The sequence below is a fragment of the Ammodytes marinus genome, assembly GCF_949987685.1.
Source record: "Ammodytes marinus genome assembly, chromosome: 8".
Lineage (NCBI taxonomy): Eukaryota > Metazoa > Chordata > Actinopteri > Uranoscopiformes > Ammodytidae > Ammodytes > Ammodytes marinus.
This window is the reverse complement of record NC_137212.1, coordinates 13,520,622-13,542,675: the sequence shown is the minus strand read 5'-3', so window position 1 is coordinate 13,542,675 and position 22,054 is coordinate 13,520,622. Positions and strand designations below refer to the sequence as shown.

General features: G+C 43.3%; 1 protein-coding gene across 1 annotated transcript; it reads left to right on the top strand.

Annotated features, from left to right (window-relative positions):
* The first annotated feature begins 3,453 nt into the window (after nt 1-3,453).
* On the top strand, nt 3,454-21,092 carry LOC307254713 (intestinal-type alkaline phosphatase-like). The gene is made up of 11 exons (XM_080033193.1): nt 3,454-3,656; nt 4,366-4,491; nt 8,009-8,124; nt 10,022-10,196; nt 11,092-11,264; nt 12,022-12,156; nt 12,246-12,321; nt 13,215-13,349; nt 18,925-19,116; nt 19,454-19,570; nt 20,741-21,092. The coding sequence occupies exons 1-11, from the start codon at nt 3,563-3,565 to the stop codon at nt 21,016-21,018; spliced, it is 1,617 nt and encodes a 538-aa protein (XP_079889319.1). The 5' UTR covers nt 3,454-3,562; the 3' UTR covers nt 21,019-21,092.
* The last annotated feature ends 962 nt before the right edge of the window (nt 21,093-22,054 follow it).

Here is a 22,054-nt window from a genome sequence, read left to right as displayed (position 1 = left end):
TGTCAAATGCAATATAGTCTTCAATGCACTCTGTAAAAAATGGAGCTTGAAGCCTGGATATGAGTTTACGGCAATTCACTTTTTTTTCCATCTCATCATTTTGAGGTCTGATGTCAGACATAACAAACCATGGACAATAATAACACATCACAGAGAGGCAGACAGGCATGTCTGCATTCAGACACACACACACACACACACACACACACACACACACACACACACACACACACACACACACACACACACACACACACACACACACACACACGTACGTCTTTAGTTCACTTGCTCACCATTTCACACACACATACTCTCACACACACACACACACACACACACACACACACACACACACACACACAGATACACAAGCAAGAACACACACACACACACACACACACACACACGCACACACATGTGTGTGCACACAAGCTTAATTAGGGTAACTCCATCTTTCCTTTATGAGTCCAATTAAAATCTAAGAGGTCCACTTCTCAAAGCTGTCAGACTGTTTGATGTTGAGGTAGCAATCTTTTGCCATAGCTGCTCTGAGCCCTCAAGAGTATGTCGGTCTCTTGGTACTTCAAATCTAATTGTGCCCCAATTGAGTTGGATGGCTGCAGTAAAACCTTTTATGACTGGCCTTCCAACTGTTCTGAGATGGGATCGCAGTCACTAGCACTTCACATGAAAAGGGGTTACGTCATTTATGGCACTTCCTTCAATTGATCTGGATATATTCATCATCCGTCTTGTGGATGTCACTCTACAAGTGTCTTTGAGGGAATGGGGCTCATGTTTGCTTGATAAGGCCAAAATAGATCATAGGCACCATTGCAAACTTAGTTTTATTGTTCTGCCACAGCTGTCTTGGTTGTTATTTTCTTTTAGATCTGGCAGTCTATCAGTCTCTTATGTCTGTCTTTTTCTTTTCATGCTCGACGTCTGACTCTCCCCCTCTTTCTCAAGCATCAACAACTGTCCCCATCAATATTCTTGCTCTCCCTCTCTTCCCAATCTTCATCGTCTCTCGAAAATTCCTTCCAAAAGCCATCTTTCAAAAGTGTAGGAAATGGATTTGGCTCTTTCTTTGAAATCGTGGCTGTGTGGTCTGGCACCACCCACGTGTATAGCCACGCTTTGACAACCTGAACCTAAACATTTCCTTCCACGAGTTGTAATCTAGACGCACATTGGGCTAACCACTGTAATTTACAGAATCTATAGGTCAAAGGAGCCTTGCATGTCAAGAGCAGAGAGGGAGAGGCAGAGGGGAGTATTACAATTGTAATTTACTTTTAGGGGAGTCTGACTCAGGGTCCAGATGCTGGAATGAGGGAGTGCTTGTGTGTGTGTGTGTGTGTGTGAAGAGGTATGTGCGTAACCGTAAAACCAATGTCTATTTCTGCACTTTAAAAAGTTCTGTTTTAGGTTCTTTACATATCAACCATACAAGTTGTTCTTCCATTTTCGGGGCAATTTTTTTGTCTTGTTTTTTATTTTTTTATTTTGTTTGAGGCAATGGACTGTACAGTAATTTTTTGGGTCATGGGCGCTACAAGTCTCATGCCTGAAACTCCAAGGTGACACTGGGAGGTCACACTTCATATAATGACCTCCCTGAGGAACCCCTTTCTCCATTTGTAGATTACTTTTGTTCTTTAAATGAAAACAAAAATAAGTATCACTTGAAAAGAGCAAACTCCTAATGGAAAAATATATTATTGCACTATTTGAAAGAGCCGTGGCATTTTTTCAAGCAATAAATTGTGCAAATGTGCCATTTAGCAAAAGTTAGTTTTAGTGCTCATTTTAGATTTTAGATAATGAATATTCTTTTTCAGGGTGGTATCTTACTTGGGAGATTACGGAACAGGTCCTTTTTTTGATTGGACAGGAAAACACTTGACATGATGTAAAAAATTTACTGTCAACAGTAAAAAGGAGATATTTACTCCTTGGAGGTAGCTAGTACAAATGTAAATAGGTAATCTTTAATACATAATAGAAGATATATTATGTATAACCTCTGAATATAAGACTGGATCTGACTGAATGTTACAAAGTATACATTGGGCTAAGATTTCTTAAACTTTTGGCTTACCTTTACATTCGTCTTCTAAATTCCCAGGAGTCCACCACAGGCCTCCCACGAGAACTGAAGCTTGCCATATAATCAGCTCACAAAATCAACTAAGCACCTCTCAGTAGATGGATGATCCATGCTGAGACCTAAAACAGACACCAGGTGTTTACTCTTGTTTTGCAGGAAACTCATTTGACTTTCCCAACATGAGCTAGACTTTTCTGTCAGAGGCGAACCCATAACAAATGGACAGGCAGACATGCATCCACAAGTCTTTCTGCTCTTGCACATTGCCGTTGGTATTTCCAGTTCATGTGGTGTGGACCACATCATGTGAGGCCTCCTTACCCAGATTGCTGCTATGATTTTATTGCGGTCCTGATTAGGCACATGTGACTAACTGCAAGCCCCTGTTGGCAACGGGTGAGCGGTTGGCAGAAAGCAGTGGTCTTCCAGAGCTCTGAGTTGTGACGAGATTTAGCTTGCGGGTCCACAAGGCTCGAACCAATCGCCGGGAATATGATTCTTCTGCCTGTGTGGAACAAAGTTGGCCCAATTCACTTCATTTCACACATTAACTGTTGTGTTCGCGTAGAAAAGAGGCATTTCCATTCTTCAGGCGGTCTCCACTACCTCACAGAAGAAAAATGCTAACCCTGCTTCACTTCCCACTGAAAAACCAGCCAAATTGACTTAGTGAAAGAGGGAAAATATTAGGGGGTCTCTAAGTGCAGAAATTCGGAGGGAGGAAATGGAAATATGAGCATTTTCCTGACATGAAAAGCAGAACACATTTAGACTCAATCATGATAATCGCAAGACTAGGTTGGACCTCGTTTTCTTACCTCCTTTGGTCTGTTTTTCCAGGGGACCGGAGGGGGGGGGGGGGGGGGGGAGAAATGGAAAGAGACACGGTTATGATTTGTAGCGTGATGGATGCCAACACAAATTGGGTAGCCATTTTTTTCTTTCCCAGTTAAAGACTCTGCTGAAAGAAAAAAATCCCATTATACATTCACCACATCAAAGGACCATCCACATTTCTATCATTCACACTTCAGAGTCGGGGAGCCAGGGGGAAATGGGGAAAGCTGAATTAAAGCAACCTTTTAAAACAATAAAACGGGTTGTGCATGTTCAGGAATCAAAGTGAGTAGAGGGGCTGTGGATGCTACGGTGCTCTTGTGTGGTCCCAGCTTCTTCTCTTTCTCTCTCTCTCTCTCTCTCTCTCTCTCCACTGGCTCGTCCTCTTTCCTCTCTCACATTTTCTCTTCCCTCTTTTGTGTGGCTCTAAGCCTATGAGCTAGCGTTGGCCTTCTCCTTTCTACACACCCAGTGGGGCTTTAAAAAGGCTGGGCCGGAGGTCTCAGCAGCCACACTCACTCTTTGCCTGAGCCTCTGTCTTTTTTGGTCTGCTGCTCTGTGAGTCGGCTGTGTCATCCACTTCAGACTCCAGGTTTGTTGGGATTAGAGATGCAGCCTCCAAATTGCCAGGACTCCTGTCTCCTGCTCATCCTCCTGGGCCCCATGCTGTTGGCAGTGGGCCGGGCCGCTATGGAGAGCCAAGGTGAGGAGACGACAGAGTTCTTATTGCTGCCTGCGGTTGGGATATTAGTAGCACTTTGTGGGCAGAAAAATGGACGCACAGGGGGACTCAAGCAGGTAACCTCAACTTGGTGAAGGGTGATTGTGTGAGGACAGACTGGAGAACTTAGCTCATGAGCACAAAGAAGTGTATAGTCTGTCTCGGAGTAGAATGCACAAAAGCGTGTATGAGTATATTTTTGCCTGTGCCTACCTGTTTATGTAGAATGTGGGATTGACTGTTTGTCTTTCCGTTGTACTTGTGTGTGTGTGTGTGTGTGTGTGTGTGGACTGAGGCATGCTCCTTTTAGACTTCTGTCACTGTGAGACTCTGTGGGCACGAACAGACAGAAACCATAGTGTCATCTCGGAGCAGTCTTTGCATTCTGACACCCCTTTACTCTTGTCTAACCCAAGGCCAAATATAATTCAAAGTGTCGGTAAGGGATGCATTAGCATGCAGGCCTCCACAGACACACCTGAATTCACTTGAAGCTCTTCTGAACTGGAGCTGTATCATTCCACCCCTACACATACAGCTCTATACTGGCATACTGTATCTCTGAGATCTGCTCATATCCATCCAGACTCCCCACACACCCATCTTGTTCTCTATCTGTGTGTGTGTGTGTGTGTGTGTGTGTGTGTGTGTTTTGTGTGTGTTTTTGTGTGTGTGTGTTTCGACGGAGCAGCGCTGTACGAACTTGAGAAGGAACCAGCCTACTGGGATTCTCAGGCCAGGGCAACGCTGGATGCTGCCTTGAAACTCCGCCCTCGGGATCACCAAGCCAAGAACATCATTCTGTTCCTCGGTGACGGTAGGTTCATTCAATACCGATTGGGTTGTGGTTGAAGTTTGAAAAATATGTAATGTAAAATTGGTATAATGAAAATACAGCACAAGATGGAATGTGAAATGTGAAACGCTCAGTCACAGTGTGTTCTTGTGCTCAGAATGGTTTAAGGGAATGTGGCTTGGAACGCAGAGTTAGCGGTAGTGCATGCATGTGTCTAGATTTCTAAGGGCTGATGAGCCAGTGGTTGTAAAAAAAGAAAGAAGAAAAGAAAAGAAAAACTTTGGATAGCTTTAGTCATTTGTTGAAAAACATACATTTGATCAGCTTGGCAAGCCTATACTCTTGGAAATGTGTGCGAGTAATAACTGAAGAAGAAAGGCAGTGTAACATCTCAGTTCACATCTAATTTTCTACCAAGAGCCAAAGCTGGTTTACTTTAATTATATAAGGGATTGTTCTCTAACCATAACTTAACAACTTGACAAAAGGTAATGTGATTACTGACCCACAGAAAGTGATCACTAGACTTGGACTCTAGGGAGCAATTTGAGGTCTTTCAGCTCATTGTTTTAGTTTGTAAAATCATTACAGTAAGTAGCTTGTGAATGTGGTGGAACCTTTTAGATGCTAAAGAGCGATACATTTTCTTCAGGGGTTGGTGAAGACTGAAACAGAACAAGATAACCAAGAAGTACTTGATTTTTCTTGGACTTTTTATATGCAAAATTTCTTAAAGCTGTTTTCCTTTTCACTGCCTTTGTCGGCAAATCACCACATCCCCTTGGTAGACAGTACAATCACTGAATACCACAATTAACTACCAAAGGATGAAGCATGTAATGTCTGGGACCCAATGACGTTTTTTGACTGCTTGTAACATTACAGAGAAAAGTTTTAATTTTATTTTGTTGTGCACATGGTGCCGACAATTGGTATTGCCTGTTGGGGAAAGCTTCCATCTGGATCAAATTTGATTGGAAAATCTTCCAAGTTTATTGTCACTTGTGTGGTATATTTACAGCCGGTGAGGCATGAGAGTTTTTTGTAAGGGGGTGCTGTTTAAAAGTGCAGAGATTTAAGAGTGTTTTTTCAGTTAACTACCAGAATATCTGCTTTAAATCAGACCTACTGGGTCACAATACTGGGTGGTCGAGCTTGAGTTTTTCTTCGTGCATCTAATGCCCTGCACGGAGCATGTTATAGATTATGATTGAAATGCTAGGGAGTGTTGCATCACAGTGAAATATGCTTCGTAAAATATGGTTTTCAAAGTCATGGGTGAAATCAAATGGTCATGGTGGACCACAGGAAGAGATAAGAAAAGGTGGATAGATTGTTTTACAGAAAGTGATCAAAAGGATTCTGCTCTATGTTTAAAAAGTTCATGTCATACAGTCATATGAAAAAGTTTGGGAACCCCTCTCAGCCGGCATTATAATTGACTCTGCTTTCACAAAAAAAATATAAAAGTGGTATGTCTTTAATTTACCAGGAACAGCTAAGTACTGGGATGTTTTCCAAACAAAGATTTTTTGAAAAGCAGTATTTGGTTGTATGAAATAAAATAAAATGTGAAAAACTGGCTGTGCAAAAATATAGGAACCCTTGTGGTTTTGTTGATTTTAATGCCTGTAACAGCATGTAAAACTGATGACTTTAAACACAAAGTTGGTTGGATTATGTTGTTAAGCCTTGAACCTCATATAAAGGTCTGTTTAATCATGAGAAAAGGTATTTTAGGTGCCTAAATGCAAGTTGCACTTCTCTTTGACTCTCTGCAGAAGTGAGACAGAATGCGATCATCAAAACAGCTCCCAAAATATCTGAAAAACAAAGATTATTCATTGTCATGGTTTAGGGGAAGGCTACAAGAAGCTTTCCCAAAGGTTTCAATTGTCAATTTCGACTGTAGGGAACGTTGTCAGGAAATGGAAGGACACAGGCATAGTGGCAGTTAAACCCAGGCATGGCAGACCAAGAAAAAAACAGGAGCGGCATAGGTGGAGTATTGTGAGAATGGTTGCACACAACCCACAGATCACCTCCAAAGACCTGCAAGAACATCTGGCTGCAGATTGTGTATCTGTATATCGTTCAACAATTCAGCGCAATTTGCACCAAAACATCTGCATTTTATAAAGACCAAATAACTTAATTTTTGTCTCATCAGTCCAAAGCATTTTCTTCCAATATGAAGCTGGCTTGTCTAAATGAGCTTTTGCATACTCCATGCAACTGTATCTGTGGCGTGGGCGCAGAAAGGGCTTCCTTCTCATCACCCGGCCATACAGATGTTTTGGTGCAAATTGCACTGAATTGTTGAACCATGTACAGATGCACAATCTGCAGCCAGATGTTCTTGCAGGTCTTTGGAGGTGATCTTTGGGTTGTGTGCAACCATTCTCACAATCCGCCGCATATGCCGCTCTTGTACTTTTCTTGGTCTGCTAGACCTGGGTTTAACTGCAACTGTGCCTGTGTCCTTCCATTCCCTGACAACGTTCCTTACAGTAGAAATTGACAATTGAAACCTTTGGGAAAGCTTCTTGTAGCCTTCCCCTAAACCATGACAATGAATAATCTTTGTTTTTAAGATCTTTTGGGAGCTGTTTTGATGATCGCATTCTGTCTCACTTCTGCAGAGAGTCAAAGAGAAGTGGAACTTGCATTTGGGCACCTAAAATACCTTTTATCATGATTAAACAGACCTTTATATGAGGTTCAAGGCTTAATAACATAATCCAACCAATTTTGTGTTTAAAGTCCTCAGTTTTACATGCTGTTACAGGCATTAAAATCAGCAAGACCACAAGGGTTCCCATATTTTTGCACAGCCAGTTTTTCACATTTTATTTAATTTCATAAAACTAAATACTGCTTTTCAAAAAATATTTGTTTGGAAAACATCCCAGTACTTAGCTGTTCCTGGTAAATTAAAGACATACCACTTTTATCTTTTTTGTGTGAAAGCAGAGTCAATTATAATGCCGGCTGAGAGGAGTTCCCAAACTTTTTCATATGACTGTATATCCCAAATAGTGACAAAACAGTATATTTTATAGGTTATGTTATAATTTTTTTAACAAAATTGATCTGAATACTTTGCTGTGATTTTGTTAGAAAATGTGTTTCTCCCAAGAAACCACTGCCTTTAATGCTCTGTCTATTAGTGGGTTCATTTGATGGCAATCGCCTTGACATGCTTTGACTTTGTTTGCTTAGGTACTGAATTTAATCAATTGTTCACCCTCAATCTGACAGTGATAGTTTTTTACACAAAAGCATTTTCATATTTTCCGGTCTGCATTCTTGAAGTGCTCAGAAACTGGACAGAGAACAGTATGCTGGGTTCCGTTTGGTCATAGCAGCAACATATTCACACATAACCAACACACATTCACATTTCAACAGTGTTCTCTACTATTTCATTCAATGTGTCAGGAGTCTGAAAAAGTGAGCCTTACTGTGAAAAAGACATGGAAAAAAAAGTCAGTGAAACATATCAGTGAACCTTGGCCTGTCAATCATTGTCTCCCAGGGATGGGCGTGTCCACAGTATCAGCAGCCCGGATCCTGCGAGGTCAGATGGAGGGCAGGTCAGGCGAGGAGACAATGTTGGCGATGGACACCTTCCCATATGTGGCCCTGTCAAAGGTAACCACACAATACTGGTGACATGCAGGTCATTTGTCTATACTCCCCGATAATTAAACGCATGGGGACTACAAGACAATTTATATTTTGAAATAACTAGCACTTTGTCATCATATAGGCTAACTCAGCTGCCTTCTGTGAATTATTAACTATTTTTCATAGAGAAGACTTTTTAATAATCAATGCTCTTTTCTGTAATGTCCTGGTGAGTGTATTTCTTTATTCTCATATCAAATACACAATTTTTCTTTTCTCCACAGTAAGTGCCTAACTATTTTATTACATTGCAATGCCTGGGGATATAAATATACATATTCATAATTTATCAGTAAATACCTAGATGCTTAACCTTTGTTTCAGCTTTCAAAAACAATGGATTTTTACAAGCCAATTGAAACGTTTAAATGTTGAAAACAGACAGTCAAGTTATTCAGGACTTTTCAGAAAAGAGGCAGACAGGAAAAAGTTACTTGTATTTTTGTCATGGACTCTGTGACTTCTGAATTGCACTCACACTATCAACCCCGATATCAGCGTATGAGCTCTGTTGTATAATGTTATATAATAATGGTTAAAATAGTTTAAGGTTATAATCTCTATAAGAAGGAGAAGGATAAAAAGAGACAGACAAAGAGAGAGAGAGAGAGAAATATAGCGAGAGATGCACTGCAGGTAAATACCCCATAAAGAGGGAGCTTAGCATGTGTCCTTTTTTCACATGCTCTGTTCTCTTAACATGTTGTATCTTGCCTCATACCAGCCCATCATGACTTAAGTAGCCAAACGTTTGTTTGAAAAGAGTTTCATGGGATTAAGCTTAATTCAACACTTTGTGGGAAAATGCTGACATTGTGGTAAAAAATAAAGTCAGATAAAAGCTGGTATCAGCATTGTAGCAAAGTACAATCTCTCAATTACAGTAACTTCAGTGTGAGTGAGTCTCAGCAGAGGCGATTTAAGACCCTTTTCAGCACCCCTACTTTTTATTCTGGCACCCCTAAAAGATTATTGTATAAAACGTTAAAAATAAGTTTGTGTTTGACAAGCTCCCACAACAGCAGAGATTCTGGTATGAGCTGAAACTGCACATTCAGACAAAAATCTCCTTATGCTTCCATGGGAAGTGTTCAGAGCATGCCTTCAAAGTCGGCAAAAGCTTTTGGAAACTTAAATGGACATGATTATTTTTAAATGGGTCCATTTCACTCTCACATCAAGAATGAGCTATAATTGTTTTTGGTAAGAGTCTCACTTTTACAGCCATGTGGGCAACATGTTGACAAGTTATAGCCCAGGTAAATTAGGCCCAACGTTCTGCATCAAGTTAAATTAATAATAATCTTTTGAAATAATCATGATAAAGATGTTCATTTTATTATTGCCTTTTTCCCTCCCCTGTTTCTACACACTGTGGTACTTATATGTTTGATGACGATATGGCCCTAACCATTTTCAATGTTTTGACATCATTATTAAAAAGAAATTAATTTGACATTGCTTCATAAAATAATCATTTGTGAGCTGAGGATCTCTTCTCTAGGATAATCACACCCTCATGAAACTGTAGACCCAGAATCTGGACACCTATCATAGAAAATAGATAGTAAGAATTGCACAAATCTTTTAAAATGATATTGAAACTGAATATTGGAAATGTCAGTTCCGGCTTTGTGGCTCAGCATTAAAGTACGTTTTCTTAGAATTGTTGTTGTCTTTCCAGTCATGTAATTCAGCTTTTCCCCTACGATGGTCCAAAATGACATTAAGTATTCAGTGTATTTTGGGTGTCTGTGTTATAACCTATAATAAAGACAAGGAAATCTACTACAATACTTTGTATAGAAGTTAATATCCTGTCCTGTCTTTCTTTAATGGTGTTTGTGTTTCTACTCCTCAGACTTACAGTGTGGATAAGCAGGTAGCAGACAGTGCTAGCACGGCTACAGCCTATCACTGTGGGGTAAAGGCCAACGCTAAGACATTAGGGCTCAGCGCAAAGGCATTGGCCTACGAGTGTAACACCACCTTCGGGAACGAGGTCTACTCAGTACTGCGACGAGCCAAGGCACAAGGTTAAGACACGGAATTGTGTGTTTTGGTGTAAAATGCGACTTTTCCTTTTTTGAAATACAATTATTACTATTGTTATCTCAAGACAATGACCTTAAAATGAAGTATAGGAATAAAGCAATCATCACCAAAGCATTTTTCCCTGCTCCTTAAATGTCACAAGTTCAATGTCCAGGAAGGTCTAATTAATCAATCATTTCACATTGAACAGCATTCACTTTTGTACTTGTGGTCATCATGTAGGCTATGACATTTGTGTACCTCTGCAACTGTGTGTGTGTCAAAGTATGTGAGAGGAATCATTAATGTTCAGAACCATTATAGGATTACTGACTATTTGTAGCAGCCAGATGGATGAGGTGTGTTCGCTCTGTTCATTTTCTTATTAGTAGTCGTTATGCAACTCTGTCATGAAGTCAAAAGTTGCATCCTATGAACTTTCTACAGTAGGGGGCATTACCTTATTCTTAAACGTTGGAGAATAAAAACAAAACATCAAGTAGATTTGATTTTAATTGAAATATTGGCAAACAAACCAGCCAGGACTGAAACCCTGAACATTTGAATTCAAAATAAAGAACAGCAATTTCCATTTTTCTCTCTTCTCTAGCTTTTCAAGGTTTCCTTGTGAGATATAACCCAGGTTTATCTTACGCTATTTTTCTTCCAGTGTGAATCCTCCTTACTTACCCAGTTAAGTGCATGCTCCATAAAGGACCGCACACATGCCCTTATTTGTTCCTCTAGGGTAGCTCTTAGCCCATATAAATGAATAAGTAAACATCTAATGTGCACAATTAAGGCCCCACTGTCATTTGTTTGTTGTTAACGTTTATCAATGTGACAGTGTTGCAATTGTTTAACTCTCTGGTATGGGTGTGTCTCTGCGTGTTCCAGGTAAATCAGTTGGTGTAGTGACCACCACCCGTGTCCAGCATGCCTCCCCGGCCGCTGCTTATGCCCACTCTGTGAGCCGCAGTTGGTACAGTGACGCCGATCTTCCTTCCAGTGCCCGCAGGCAGGGCTGTATAGACATTGCAACCCAACTGGTCATCAACGTTGACATTGATGTAAGAACATTTCGGTTTGGCACAACCATTAAAATATATTTAATATTTGATCATGTACTACATTTACTATGAACTCCTGTACTCAGCTCACTTACTTTCTTACTTACTTATGCCTCTTCTTCCCCCATGGGAAATAAGGCAGAAACTTGCACAGCTCACTGCACAAGTGAAACTAAGTATAGGGCTTAAATAGTTGTGTGGTGTTTGATTGTTTCCATCACAGATGGATAAGTAGCAGTTTGGAAATAGCCTGTTATGTCACCTTTAACTATGTTGCTCAAGTAAATTACCTTAATGAGGGCTTTTATTAGAATATGACTTTTATTTATCTTTTGCAAAATGTGCTAAAAAAACCTTGAACCTTTTAGATGGTTTTGGAGATATTAGAAGGCAGCTGCTGAAGAGAGGACTAAGCTACTAGGTGCAAAGAACAAGACAAAAGCCATCAAGAATGGGATAAGACCTAAGCCCTAAGCCCTATCCATCTTTCAATTGATCCATTCTCTTCTTCCTTGATTAATACAAGTTTTTGGCCTTCAGATGATGTGGGTAGTATCCCACTGATGATAGACAAATACATTAATTTGTACTGTATGCATCACTTTTATATCATATCATTTTTTGATGGTAAATCGAAAAATCTGCATTTAATAAAACACAGGGCTCGATTGTTAGGGCAGAATCATTCTTCAATACAATGCCCATCATGCTACTACTTTTATTATAATGATTCCATTCTGTCTGCTGTCCCTTTAAGGTGATTCTGGGGGGAGGGAGGATGTACATGACACCAAAAGGCACCCCAGACCCAGAGTACCCTACCTCTAACTCTCGCAAGGGCGACCGCAAAGACAAGAGGAACCTCATTGACGTGTGGCTTAAGGCAAAACCAGTAGGCTTGTTTAACATTGCTGTCAGATATTGCCGTATATTTTCAAGAAACAAGTCACAGATTCAAGAGTTTTCTGGTTTGCCTTTCAGAACAAGAAGTCACACTATGTTTGGCACAGGAAGGAGTTTGACGAGATAGATGTCAAAACCACAGACAGGCTGATGGGTAGGTGTGGATGCATTGCCAGTTATTGGGTTGGACGGATAAGCAGACACTTATCACGAGAGTACTGCACTTCATAAACACTGAGATCATAAACAGAGTACACAAGACTAATAGACAGGCAACACAAAAAAAAACACATGTTATATACACACTTACACACACAACATTTGTACCTTTATGTGTGGTCCGTAACTAAGGCGTCAACAGATAAATGTCTTATCAAAAATATGAAACTTGGCTTGAAATCAGAAGGATTCCAGTAAGGCAGCTATTATCTTTATAGCCTTATAAAGTAGTAATGGTGGTGTACTATAACTGATTTATCACCAACTCACTACTGTGATAAAGAAAATGAAAGGGCTAGTTCCTTTGCTGTGATGCATGCAAAGGTTGTACAGATGCAACAGCAATTGTATTGTCTTGTACAGTTGTATAGCTTGAGCTTCCTTTTATGTTTAAAAAATGGACGTCAGAACTCTTTGCTTTATTTATTAAAAGTGTTAACACATTTCAAATTAAAGATTGGAGGGAAACAAATGAAAATCTAAATCTAAGCATTAGCAGTGTTATCCTGTTACATACATGTCAAAGTAGAACCACTGTTATCAAAATTGTCTCAAAATAGAAATAGAAATAGTAAATTCAGTTACAGTATTTGTAATTAAAGTGAGAATGTTAGCAAGGCTTGTTATTTAAATAAGTCAATGTAGTTAACAGTTCATTCCAATTAGTTTCCTCTTACCTTTTTAACTTGCTCTTCATTCCGTTCTTTAGCTCTGCCGCTTTAGATTTAACTCAGTATAACCACCTTACAGTGCCAACGTTTTTTTTTTGTAAAATATAAATTCTGCAGTGCCTTTAAAATATTAATTTCTTCTTTTCTGTGGTTCCAGGTCTGTTTGAGCCAAAGGACATGCGATTTGAGGTTTTCCGGAACAGCACTCGTGACCCCTCCATTGTGGAGATGACAGAGAAAGCAATACGCATCCTCAGCAAGAATCCCAAGGGATACTATCTGTTTGTGGAAGATGAGTACATCGTCAGTCCTCTCACTTCAAATCATACCAAACATGTCATGATCAGCATCATGAAGAATTATGGCCATAATGCTTGAGTGACTTTTGTGACACTGAGGCCCTTAGAAACAAATGTATGACCTGATGTAGATTTAAAGAATGCATTGCTGTAAATGAAATTTAAAAATAAAAAAGATAAATATAGATTAGCCTATCCTAAAGCACACAGCACTCACTTTTTGAAAAATGTAAGGCAAACATAATACATCTGTCAGGATTGTACCAAAATGGCAGGCCAGAACCCAATAGCACGACAACAACGGTTCAGGTATAGCAACAAAGTTTATTGAAGAATCAAACCAGGTGGTAGCGAGGCAACAAGTCCAAGAGGGGCAGGCAAAGGGAAAATCCAAAATCCAAAAAGGAAGGGTCAAAACACGAATAGGCAGGCAGGTAAACAGGCAGGAATTCAGAATGGCTGGAGAGCAATGTAACACAAAGACAATCTGGCAGGGAACTGAGGGAATGAACCGGTATATATACTGTGGGGCTAATAGCTGATGGGGAGCAGGTGAGTGTGGTTAGGCCAGGTGGAAGTAATCAGCAGGGAGTGCAGAGCAGGGGGGAGTGGCCGGGTCTGAAATGACAAGAGAGTTAATATGGGAACAGACAAGTGACAAAAAACTAAATTGTGGCTGAAGTAGTGACAGAACCCCCCCCTCTAGGGACGGCTCCTGACGTCCCACCAGGCTGATCAGGATGGTCCCTATGGAATGTGGTGATGAGGTCGGGGTCCAGGATGTGGCGAGCCGGGACCCATGAGCGCTCCTCAGGGCCATACCCCTCCCAATCAACCAAGTATTGGAAACCCCTTCCCCGTCGTCGCGACCTGATGAGACGATGAACCGAGTAGGCAGGCCCTCCATCAATGAGCTGGGGGGGCGGCGGGGGTCTGGAGGAGGGCTGGAGCTGGGACTCTTTAACGGGTTTGATCTTGGATACATGGAAGGTGGGATGGATCCTCATGGAGCGAGGAAGACGGAGACGGACTGCAGCAGGATTGATGACTTTATTGATGGAGAACGGACCCACAAACCTGGGAGCCAACTTCCTAGACTCCACCCGGAGCGGAAGGTCCCGTGTAGACAACCAAACCTTCTGACCCGGAGTGTAACCGGGTGCAGGGGTCCGACGGCGATTGGCATATCTCTGGTATCGGTCGGACGAGCGCAGGAGAGCAGCACGGGCCCGCACCCAGGTGCGCCGACATCGCTGGACGAACGCCTGGACAGACGGGACACTGGCCTCTCGCTCCTGCTCAGGGAACAATGGAGGTTGATATCCTCGAGAGCACTGGAAGGGGGAAAGACCTGTTGCTGAACTTGGAAGTGTGTTGTGAGCATACTCCACCCATAGGAGCTGCTTGGACCAGGAGGACGGGTTCTGGGATGTGATGCAGCGCAAGGCAGTCTCCATCTCCTGGTTCATCCGCTCAGTCTGGCCGTTGGATTGAGGATGGAAACCCGAGGATAAGCTGACCGTGGCCCCCAACAGCTGACAAAACTCTGTCCAGAAACGAGAAGTGAACTGCGGCCCCCGGTCGGAGACAATGTCACAGGGAAGGCCGTGCAGACGGAAAACATGATGCAACATAATTTCAGCTGTTTCCTTGGCAGATGGTAGCTTGGGCAACGGAACAAACTGAGCAGATTTAGAAAATCTGTCCACAATAGTAAGAATAGTGGTGTTACCCTCGGAGGGAGGCAGTCCGGTGACGAAGTCGATCGAGATGTGGGACCACGGACGATGAGGAACAGGCAGTGGCTGAAGAAGGCCCGCAGGGGCATGGCGAGCGATCTTGTGCTGGGAGCAAACACAGCAAGCAGCGATGAACTCCTTGGCGTCCTCTTCCATGGTAGCCCACCAGAACCGTTGCTTCAGCAGGGCTAGAGTGCGCCTAACCCCTGGATGACAGGCAAGGCGAGAGGAATGTCCCCACTGGAGGACCTGAGAGCGGAGATTCACAGGCACATACAGACGATTATCAGGGCAAACACTGGGGGCCGGGTGGTCGGCCTGGGCCCGTTTTACCTTGTCCACAATGTCCCAGGTAACTGCGCCGATGACCATCTTAGTGGGGAGGATGCTCTCAGGATGTGTGGGAACATGTTCGGATTGGAACTGACGGGACAGGGCATCTGGTTTGACGTTCCTAGAACCTGGGCGATAAGACAGGGTAAAATCAAAACGATTAAAGAACAACGCCCACCTGGCCTGACGGGAGTTCAACCGTTTGGCTGACCGGATGTACTCCAGGTTTTTGTGGTCCGTCCACACCACAAACGGATTCTTCGCCCCCTCCAACCAGTGCCTCCACTCCTCGAGAGCCATCTTAACCGCCAATAGCTCCCGGTTTCCAACGTCATAATTTCTCTCCGCTGGGGACAATTTGCGGGAGAAAAAGGCACATGGATGTAACTTTTGGTCTTTACCTGACCGCTGAGACAGGACTGCCCCCACCCCGGAGTCTGACGCATCCACCTCAACGACAAACTGGCGTTCTGGATCTGGTAGGATGAGGATGGGAGCAGAAGAGAACCGTGACCTTAACTCACTGAACACCCTTCCTGCAGCAGGGGACCATTGGAAGGCTACCTTTTGGGAGGTGAGGGCTGTCAGGGGAGCTGCTACAGAACTATAGTTGCGGATAAACCTACGATAGAAATTGGCAAACCCCAGAAATTGTTGAAGCTTCTTACGAGTGGTGGGGACCGGCCAATCCACCACCGCTTTAATCTTGGTGGGATCCATGTGAATACTTCCGACTGCAATTATGTATCCCAGGAACGACACCTCAGTGGCATGGAACTCGGACTTCTCGACCTTCACGAACAGCTGGTTCTCTAGGAGTCTCTGGAGAACCCTGCGGACATGCTGCACATGGTCCTGTTCGGACTTGGAGAAGATGAGGATGTCATCAAGATAAACAAACACAAATACATTGAGAAAATCCCGGAGCACATCATTCACTAAGGCTTGGAATACTGCAGGAGCATTTGTGAGTCCGAAAGGCATTACCAGGTACTCGTAGTGGCCCCTAGGGGTATTGAACGCCGTCTTCCACTCATCCCCCTCCCGAATGCGAACTAGGTGATAGGCATTCCTGAGATCAAGCTTGGTAAACACAGAGGCCCCTTGCAAAAGTTCAAATGCAGAAGAGATGAGTGGGAGGGGGTACCTGTTCTTAATGGTGACATCATTCAGACCGCGGTAATCGATGCAGGGCCGGAGGGATTTGTCCTTCTTACCCACGAAGAAAAACCCTGCTCCAGCAGGTGATGAAGAGGGACGGATGAGGCCTGCTGCCAGTGAGTTGTTTATGTATTCGTCCATGGTCCTGGTTTCCGGGGCTGACAGAGAGTAGAGCCTCCCCCTGGGTGGGGATGAGCCAGGGAGAAGGTCAATGGCACAATCATACGGGCGGTGTGGGGGAAGAGAGGTGGCCCGTACCTTGTTAAACACCTCCTTTAAGTCGTAGTACTCCGACGGGACACCTGAGAGATCTGGGAATTCATTAGAAGAAGGGGTGCTGCAGGCAGGTAACAAGGCAGATTTCAGACAGACCGCAAGACATTGATCACTCCATTGTAGAATGGAACCGGTTCTCCAGTCAATGTGTGGATTATGTTTAATTAACCAAGGATACCCCAAGACAACTGGCTGCTGAGGTGCATTAATCAGGTGAAAGGTTAGTGATTCCGTGTGGTTACCTGATATGCCCAGCTGAATAGGAACTGTGCGATGGGTTACAGTGCAGAGGAGGCGCCCATCGAGAGCAGTAGCCTCAATAGGCTCGGCCAAGGGTTCCTGGTTAATACCCAGCTGCATGGCAAGGCCCCGATCCAGAAGGTTGGTGTCAGCTCCCGAGTCAATGAGGACAGCGACAGTATGGGACAGACCATTAAAGTTGAGCTGGGCATGAAGTAGTGCTCGAGAGGGACCTTCAAAGTTCTTGATGCGGCTCACCAGCGCCCTCTGGATTCCTGGTGAGCCCTGTCTTTTACTGGACAGGATGACACGTAATGACCTCCCTCTCCACAGTACATGCAACAGTTCTCCCTTTGGCGCCGCTGTCGTTCAGCAGCTGACAGCCTGGTCCTGCCCAGCTGCATGGGTTCAACTGGGTCACTAGAGGCAGCAGCGGTAGGAAAACCCATTGAAGTGGAAGGTGAAACTGGAAGACGTGGAAGGCTACGGGAAGTGCTGGTCAGTACCTTCTCTCGTCTCCTCTCCTGGATACGTCCATCGATGCGGATAGCGGTGGCGATGAGAACGTCCAAATCCCCTGGAGGATCCCGGGCCGCCAGCTCGTCCTTGATGGCATCAGAAAGTCCGTTGTAAAAGGCGTCAGCCAGGGAGGAAGAGTTCCAGTCACTCTCTGCAGCGATAGTCCGGAACTCGATGGAATAATCAGTCACTCTCCGGCTCCCCTGAGCCAGGTTAAACAGACCCCGAGCAGCCTCTCGACCAGGGGTAGCATGATCAAACACCTTCCGAAGACCCTCAGAGAAGGCAGCCACAGAAGAACAGAGAGCCGACTGCTTCTCCCACTCGGCGGCACCCCAGTTCCGGGCCCGCCCAGTAAGCTGGGTGATCATGAAAGCCACTCTCAACCTCTCCGTGGGATATGTGAGAGGTTGTAGTTCAAAAGTCAATGAGCACAGAGTCAGAAAGGAGCGACAGGTATCTGGAGCTCCAGAAAAGCGCTCTAGAGCACTTAAGCGGGGCTCTGGCCGGGAGACAGCAGGGACAGGAGGGCTGGTGGGTGGTTGAACCGCTGGGGTCTGGCTGTCCAGCGTGAGCTGCTGGAGCTGGCCGCTCAGAACCTCAAAATGCTGATTGTGGCGTTCCGAAGCTTCCTGGAAAGCCACTTCCATAGCGGTGAACTGTCTCGAATGCTGGTGTAGGGCGGCACCTTGTGCTGCCACTTCTTCCTTAAGAGCCTTTGTGTCGGCTGGGTTCATCTTTTGGCCAGATTGTACTGTCAGGATTGTACCAAAATGGCAGGCCAGAACCCAATAGCACGACAACAACGGTTCAGGTATAGCAACAAAGTTTATTGAAGAATCAAACCAGGTGGTAGCGAGGCAACAAGTCCAAGAGGGGCAGGCAAAGGGAAAATCCAAAATCCAAAAAGGAAGGGTCAAAACACGAATAGGCAGGCAGGTAAACAGGCAGGAATTCAGAATGGCTGGAGAGCAATGTAACACAAAGACAATCTGGCAGGGAACTGAGGGAATGAACCGGTATATATACTGTGGGGCTAATAGCTGATGGGGAGCAGGTGAGTGTGGTTAGGCCAGGTGGAAGTAATCAGCAGGGAGTGCAGAGCAGGGGGGAGTGGCCGGGTCTGAAATGACAAGAGAGTTAATATGGGAACAGACAAGTGACAAAAAACTAAATTGTGGCTGAAGTAGTGACAACATCTAAGATATTCCATCGACACAGTAATGCTACAAACAGTCTAGCGAAGATGTTATGGTCAAATGTTTGGACTTATTCTCTTGTTTTGTGTTTTTTCTGTTACGAGGGAGAATTGATCATGGACACCATGACGGCATTGCCAAACTGGCGCTGACAGAAGCTGTGATGTTTGACCGAGCAATTCAGCGTGCCGCACAGCTCACCAGAGAGTCCGACACTCTCTCTGTGGTCACTGCTGACCACTCACACGTCTTTACCTTTGGCGGTAACACACCTCGAGGGAATCCCATCTTTGGTATGGTTGTGGTGTACAAGAAAAACATCATACACAGTAACATGATGTTTGAAGTTAAGAATAACAAAGTGCATTTGTATTTGGATGGAAAAATATGTGTAAAATAGCAGAACTAGCCCTTAGACATTCATATACGTAAGAATGGGATTACATAGTGTGGGCGTTTGTGGTGATGTAACTTGCATGTTCAAACCTTCAATTTAGTTTTTTGTGTCTCAGAAGGTACATGTGAGTCCAAGTGCTTGTTAGGCCTCTATGTGAGACGATACTGGGATCATTGTATTATTATTATTATTATTATTATTCAATCTGTCTCTGCCATTATCTGTCAATTCAGGTCTGGCACCAAAGACAGCCGATGACAAAATGCCTTTCACCAGCATCCTGTATGCCAACGGCCCCGGTTACGTCCACATAAATGGAACCAGAGGGAACATCACAATGGTGGATTACTGTAAGGACAAACTAATGTCTTTCAGATGTGGCACTCGTCTGTGCTGACGTGCGTACAGACAGAGTAAACTGATGTGGTTGTGGCTTACTCATGCCTGTGTTTTCCTCTGGAAAGCGTAGATGAAATATGATATGTATGGCATGTGCTGTTTCTTCCTTCTGTTCTGTTCAATGCACAAGCCTCACTGTGTCCATGTGACTGTGCTTAATATTTGTATTTCTTTGCAATCATCCGGTTCCTCCTCCTCTTGTTCTGCACCATTCGCTTTAGTCATTGCATGAGTGTGTATATTTGATTCTGGAAATACCTCTTTCCGGGGATGAATTACCTTTTAAAACCACCAATGTTGTCTTTTTCAACTGGCCGTTGTCGTTATTTTTGGAACCAGCCGTTGTGTGTCACACCCAACCCAACTGGCACCTTTAGTGAATATGCAATTACAAGTGAGGTATTCCTTTCTAACATGTTGTGTATCCATCTTGAGAAATATGGAGCACTGCAAACGTCCGCATCTACTGTATATTTTGATGAAGATTGCAAAGGCCAAAACTATTTTGCAACATTTATACAACAATCAAAGTACAGTACTTCAAAAGGATCTTTAATAAAGCATACCAAATTGTTCTGCGTCATAACTTCTAGAACATATAGTATACCTGTTCCAAGCATTGTATGTCCGTAGGCAGTAAATGTTGTATTTTGATCAAAAGCATTTCAAATTTAAACTACCTTCTGGGTCCTGAAAACTTTGCAATTAAATTTAATTGGGCAAATTACAAAAGATTTGCACAACACCGTTTCATCGGCCAAACAGCCACACATTTATGAGGCGAATGTAAGCTTAAAGCCGTCCAAATATGCTCTCTGGTGAGCATTGTATGTAAACTGACAAACAAAGAGAATACTGTGCAATTTATTGTTATGGCAATGCTGAAAGGCCCCATAATGTCTAGGAGGCAAGGTACTGGAGTGCCTTGTATGGTCAAGTACTGTGAGCAATGGGTTGTGGGGTACATAGTCACAGTGAACATAAAAGTTGATCCAGATTGACATCATGGTAATAACTTATCTATATGAAAGCATCTGTTTCATGTCATCAGCAGTTGATGATCCAAGCAGAGAGTTGCCTAAAAAAATTGTTTTGTCTCCACACTACTCCGTTCTCTCCAGATGATGAGGAGTACATGCAGCAGGCTGCCGTCCCATTGGATGCTGAGACGCACGGCGGAGAGGATGTGGCCATCTACGCCAAAGGCCCAATGGCTCACCTGTTCCACGGGGTGAAAGAGCAGAACTACGTGGCCCATGTCATGGCCTATGCTGCCTGTTTAGAGCCCTACACCAACTGCCCTCCTCACGCCCACACCCACAATGCCAGCAGGGGTGTGAACACAATGCCCTCCAACCTCCTGTTTGGCCTGCTCGCACTCCTCTGGTTACTCAGATGACCCACAAAAACACGCACACAACTCAACACACACACACACCTACACACACACACACACACACACACACACACACACACACACACACACACACACACAGAATGCACTGTTTGTGTTAACCAAGATATACTCACATACATCCTGATCACACAGTGTACATTTACATGATGTTGCAACCTACTGCACATTAAAAAATCAGGTATTGCAAGGGTGCAGTAGTTTGTATAAATACGTTAATAATAACGAACAGGAAGTGCAGACTGGAACACATGCAAATATGCAAACATGAACATTAATGCACACACAAGCAGCTCTTTCAATTTCAAAGAGCTGCAATTTTCTAGTTACACATTCATCCAAGCCTTTGGCCAGAATAACTTGAAAAAGACAACCAGTCTGAGGGCTCACTGTACAGCTTGAGGACACTTAGACAGGACACACAGCTGTGGATCAACATGAGAGGTCTCCATCCAGATGAAAAGAAAAGACTACATCATGGTCAACTAAACCGGAATTACAAGCCATCGAGCCATGCCAAGCTGCAACACCAACAAGCCTTACAAGAACTCATAAAGATACTGTACCTCTTTCGGGAGCTGAAAACATGTAGCTTTTAATTTTTTTTAATGAAGTTTGTGATCTTATTGGTTCCAAATAGATATTTTTTTGTCAGATTGCCTGTCATTTGATATGCAATCCATTTGGATTGCATGAATGTATTTTGTAAGCAAATATTATCAAGTATTTTTATACTGTGTTTTTGCAAATGTTACTTAAATAATGATGAAGAAAAAATCACATATATTCTCCGATTCATTGTTCTTATCACCCTAGTTTTAGAGCTTCTTTGTTTCACAAAGATTTTGCAGAGGGAAACTGATTTGAGACATTTTCTAGAAAGGGATTTCTGATTTCTATAGAAAAAAAACTTCCGAATAAAAACAGGACATTGGCCCCCTGGCTCCATTAACACATAAGTAGTTTACTAAAATTCTAATCGAAACCCTGGAAATACAGCAAACTGCAACATGAACGTACA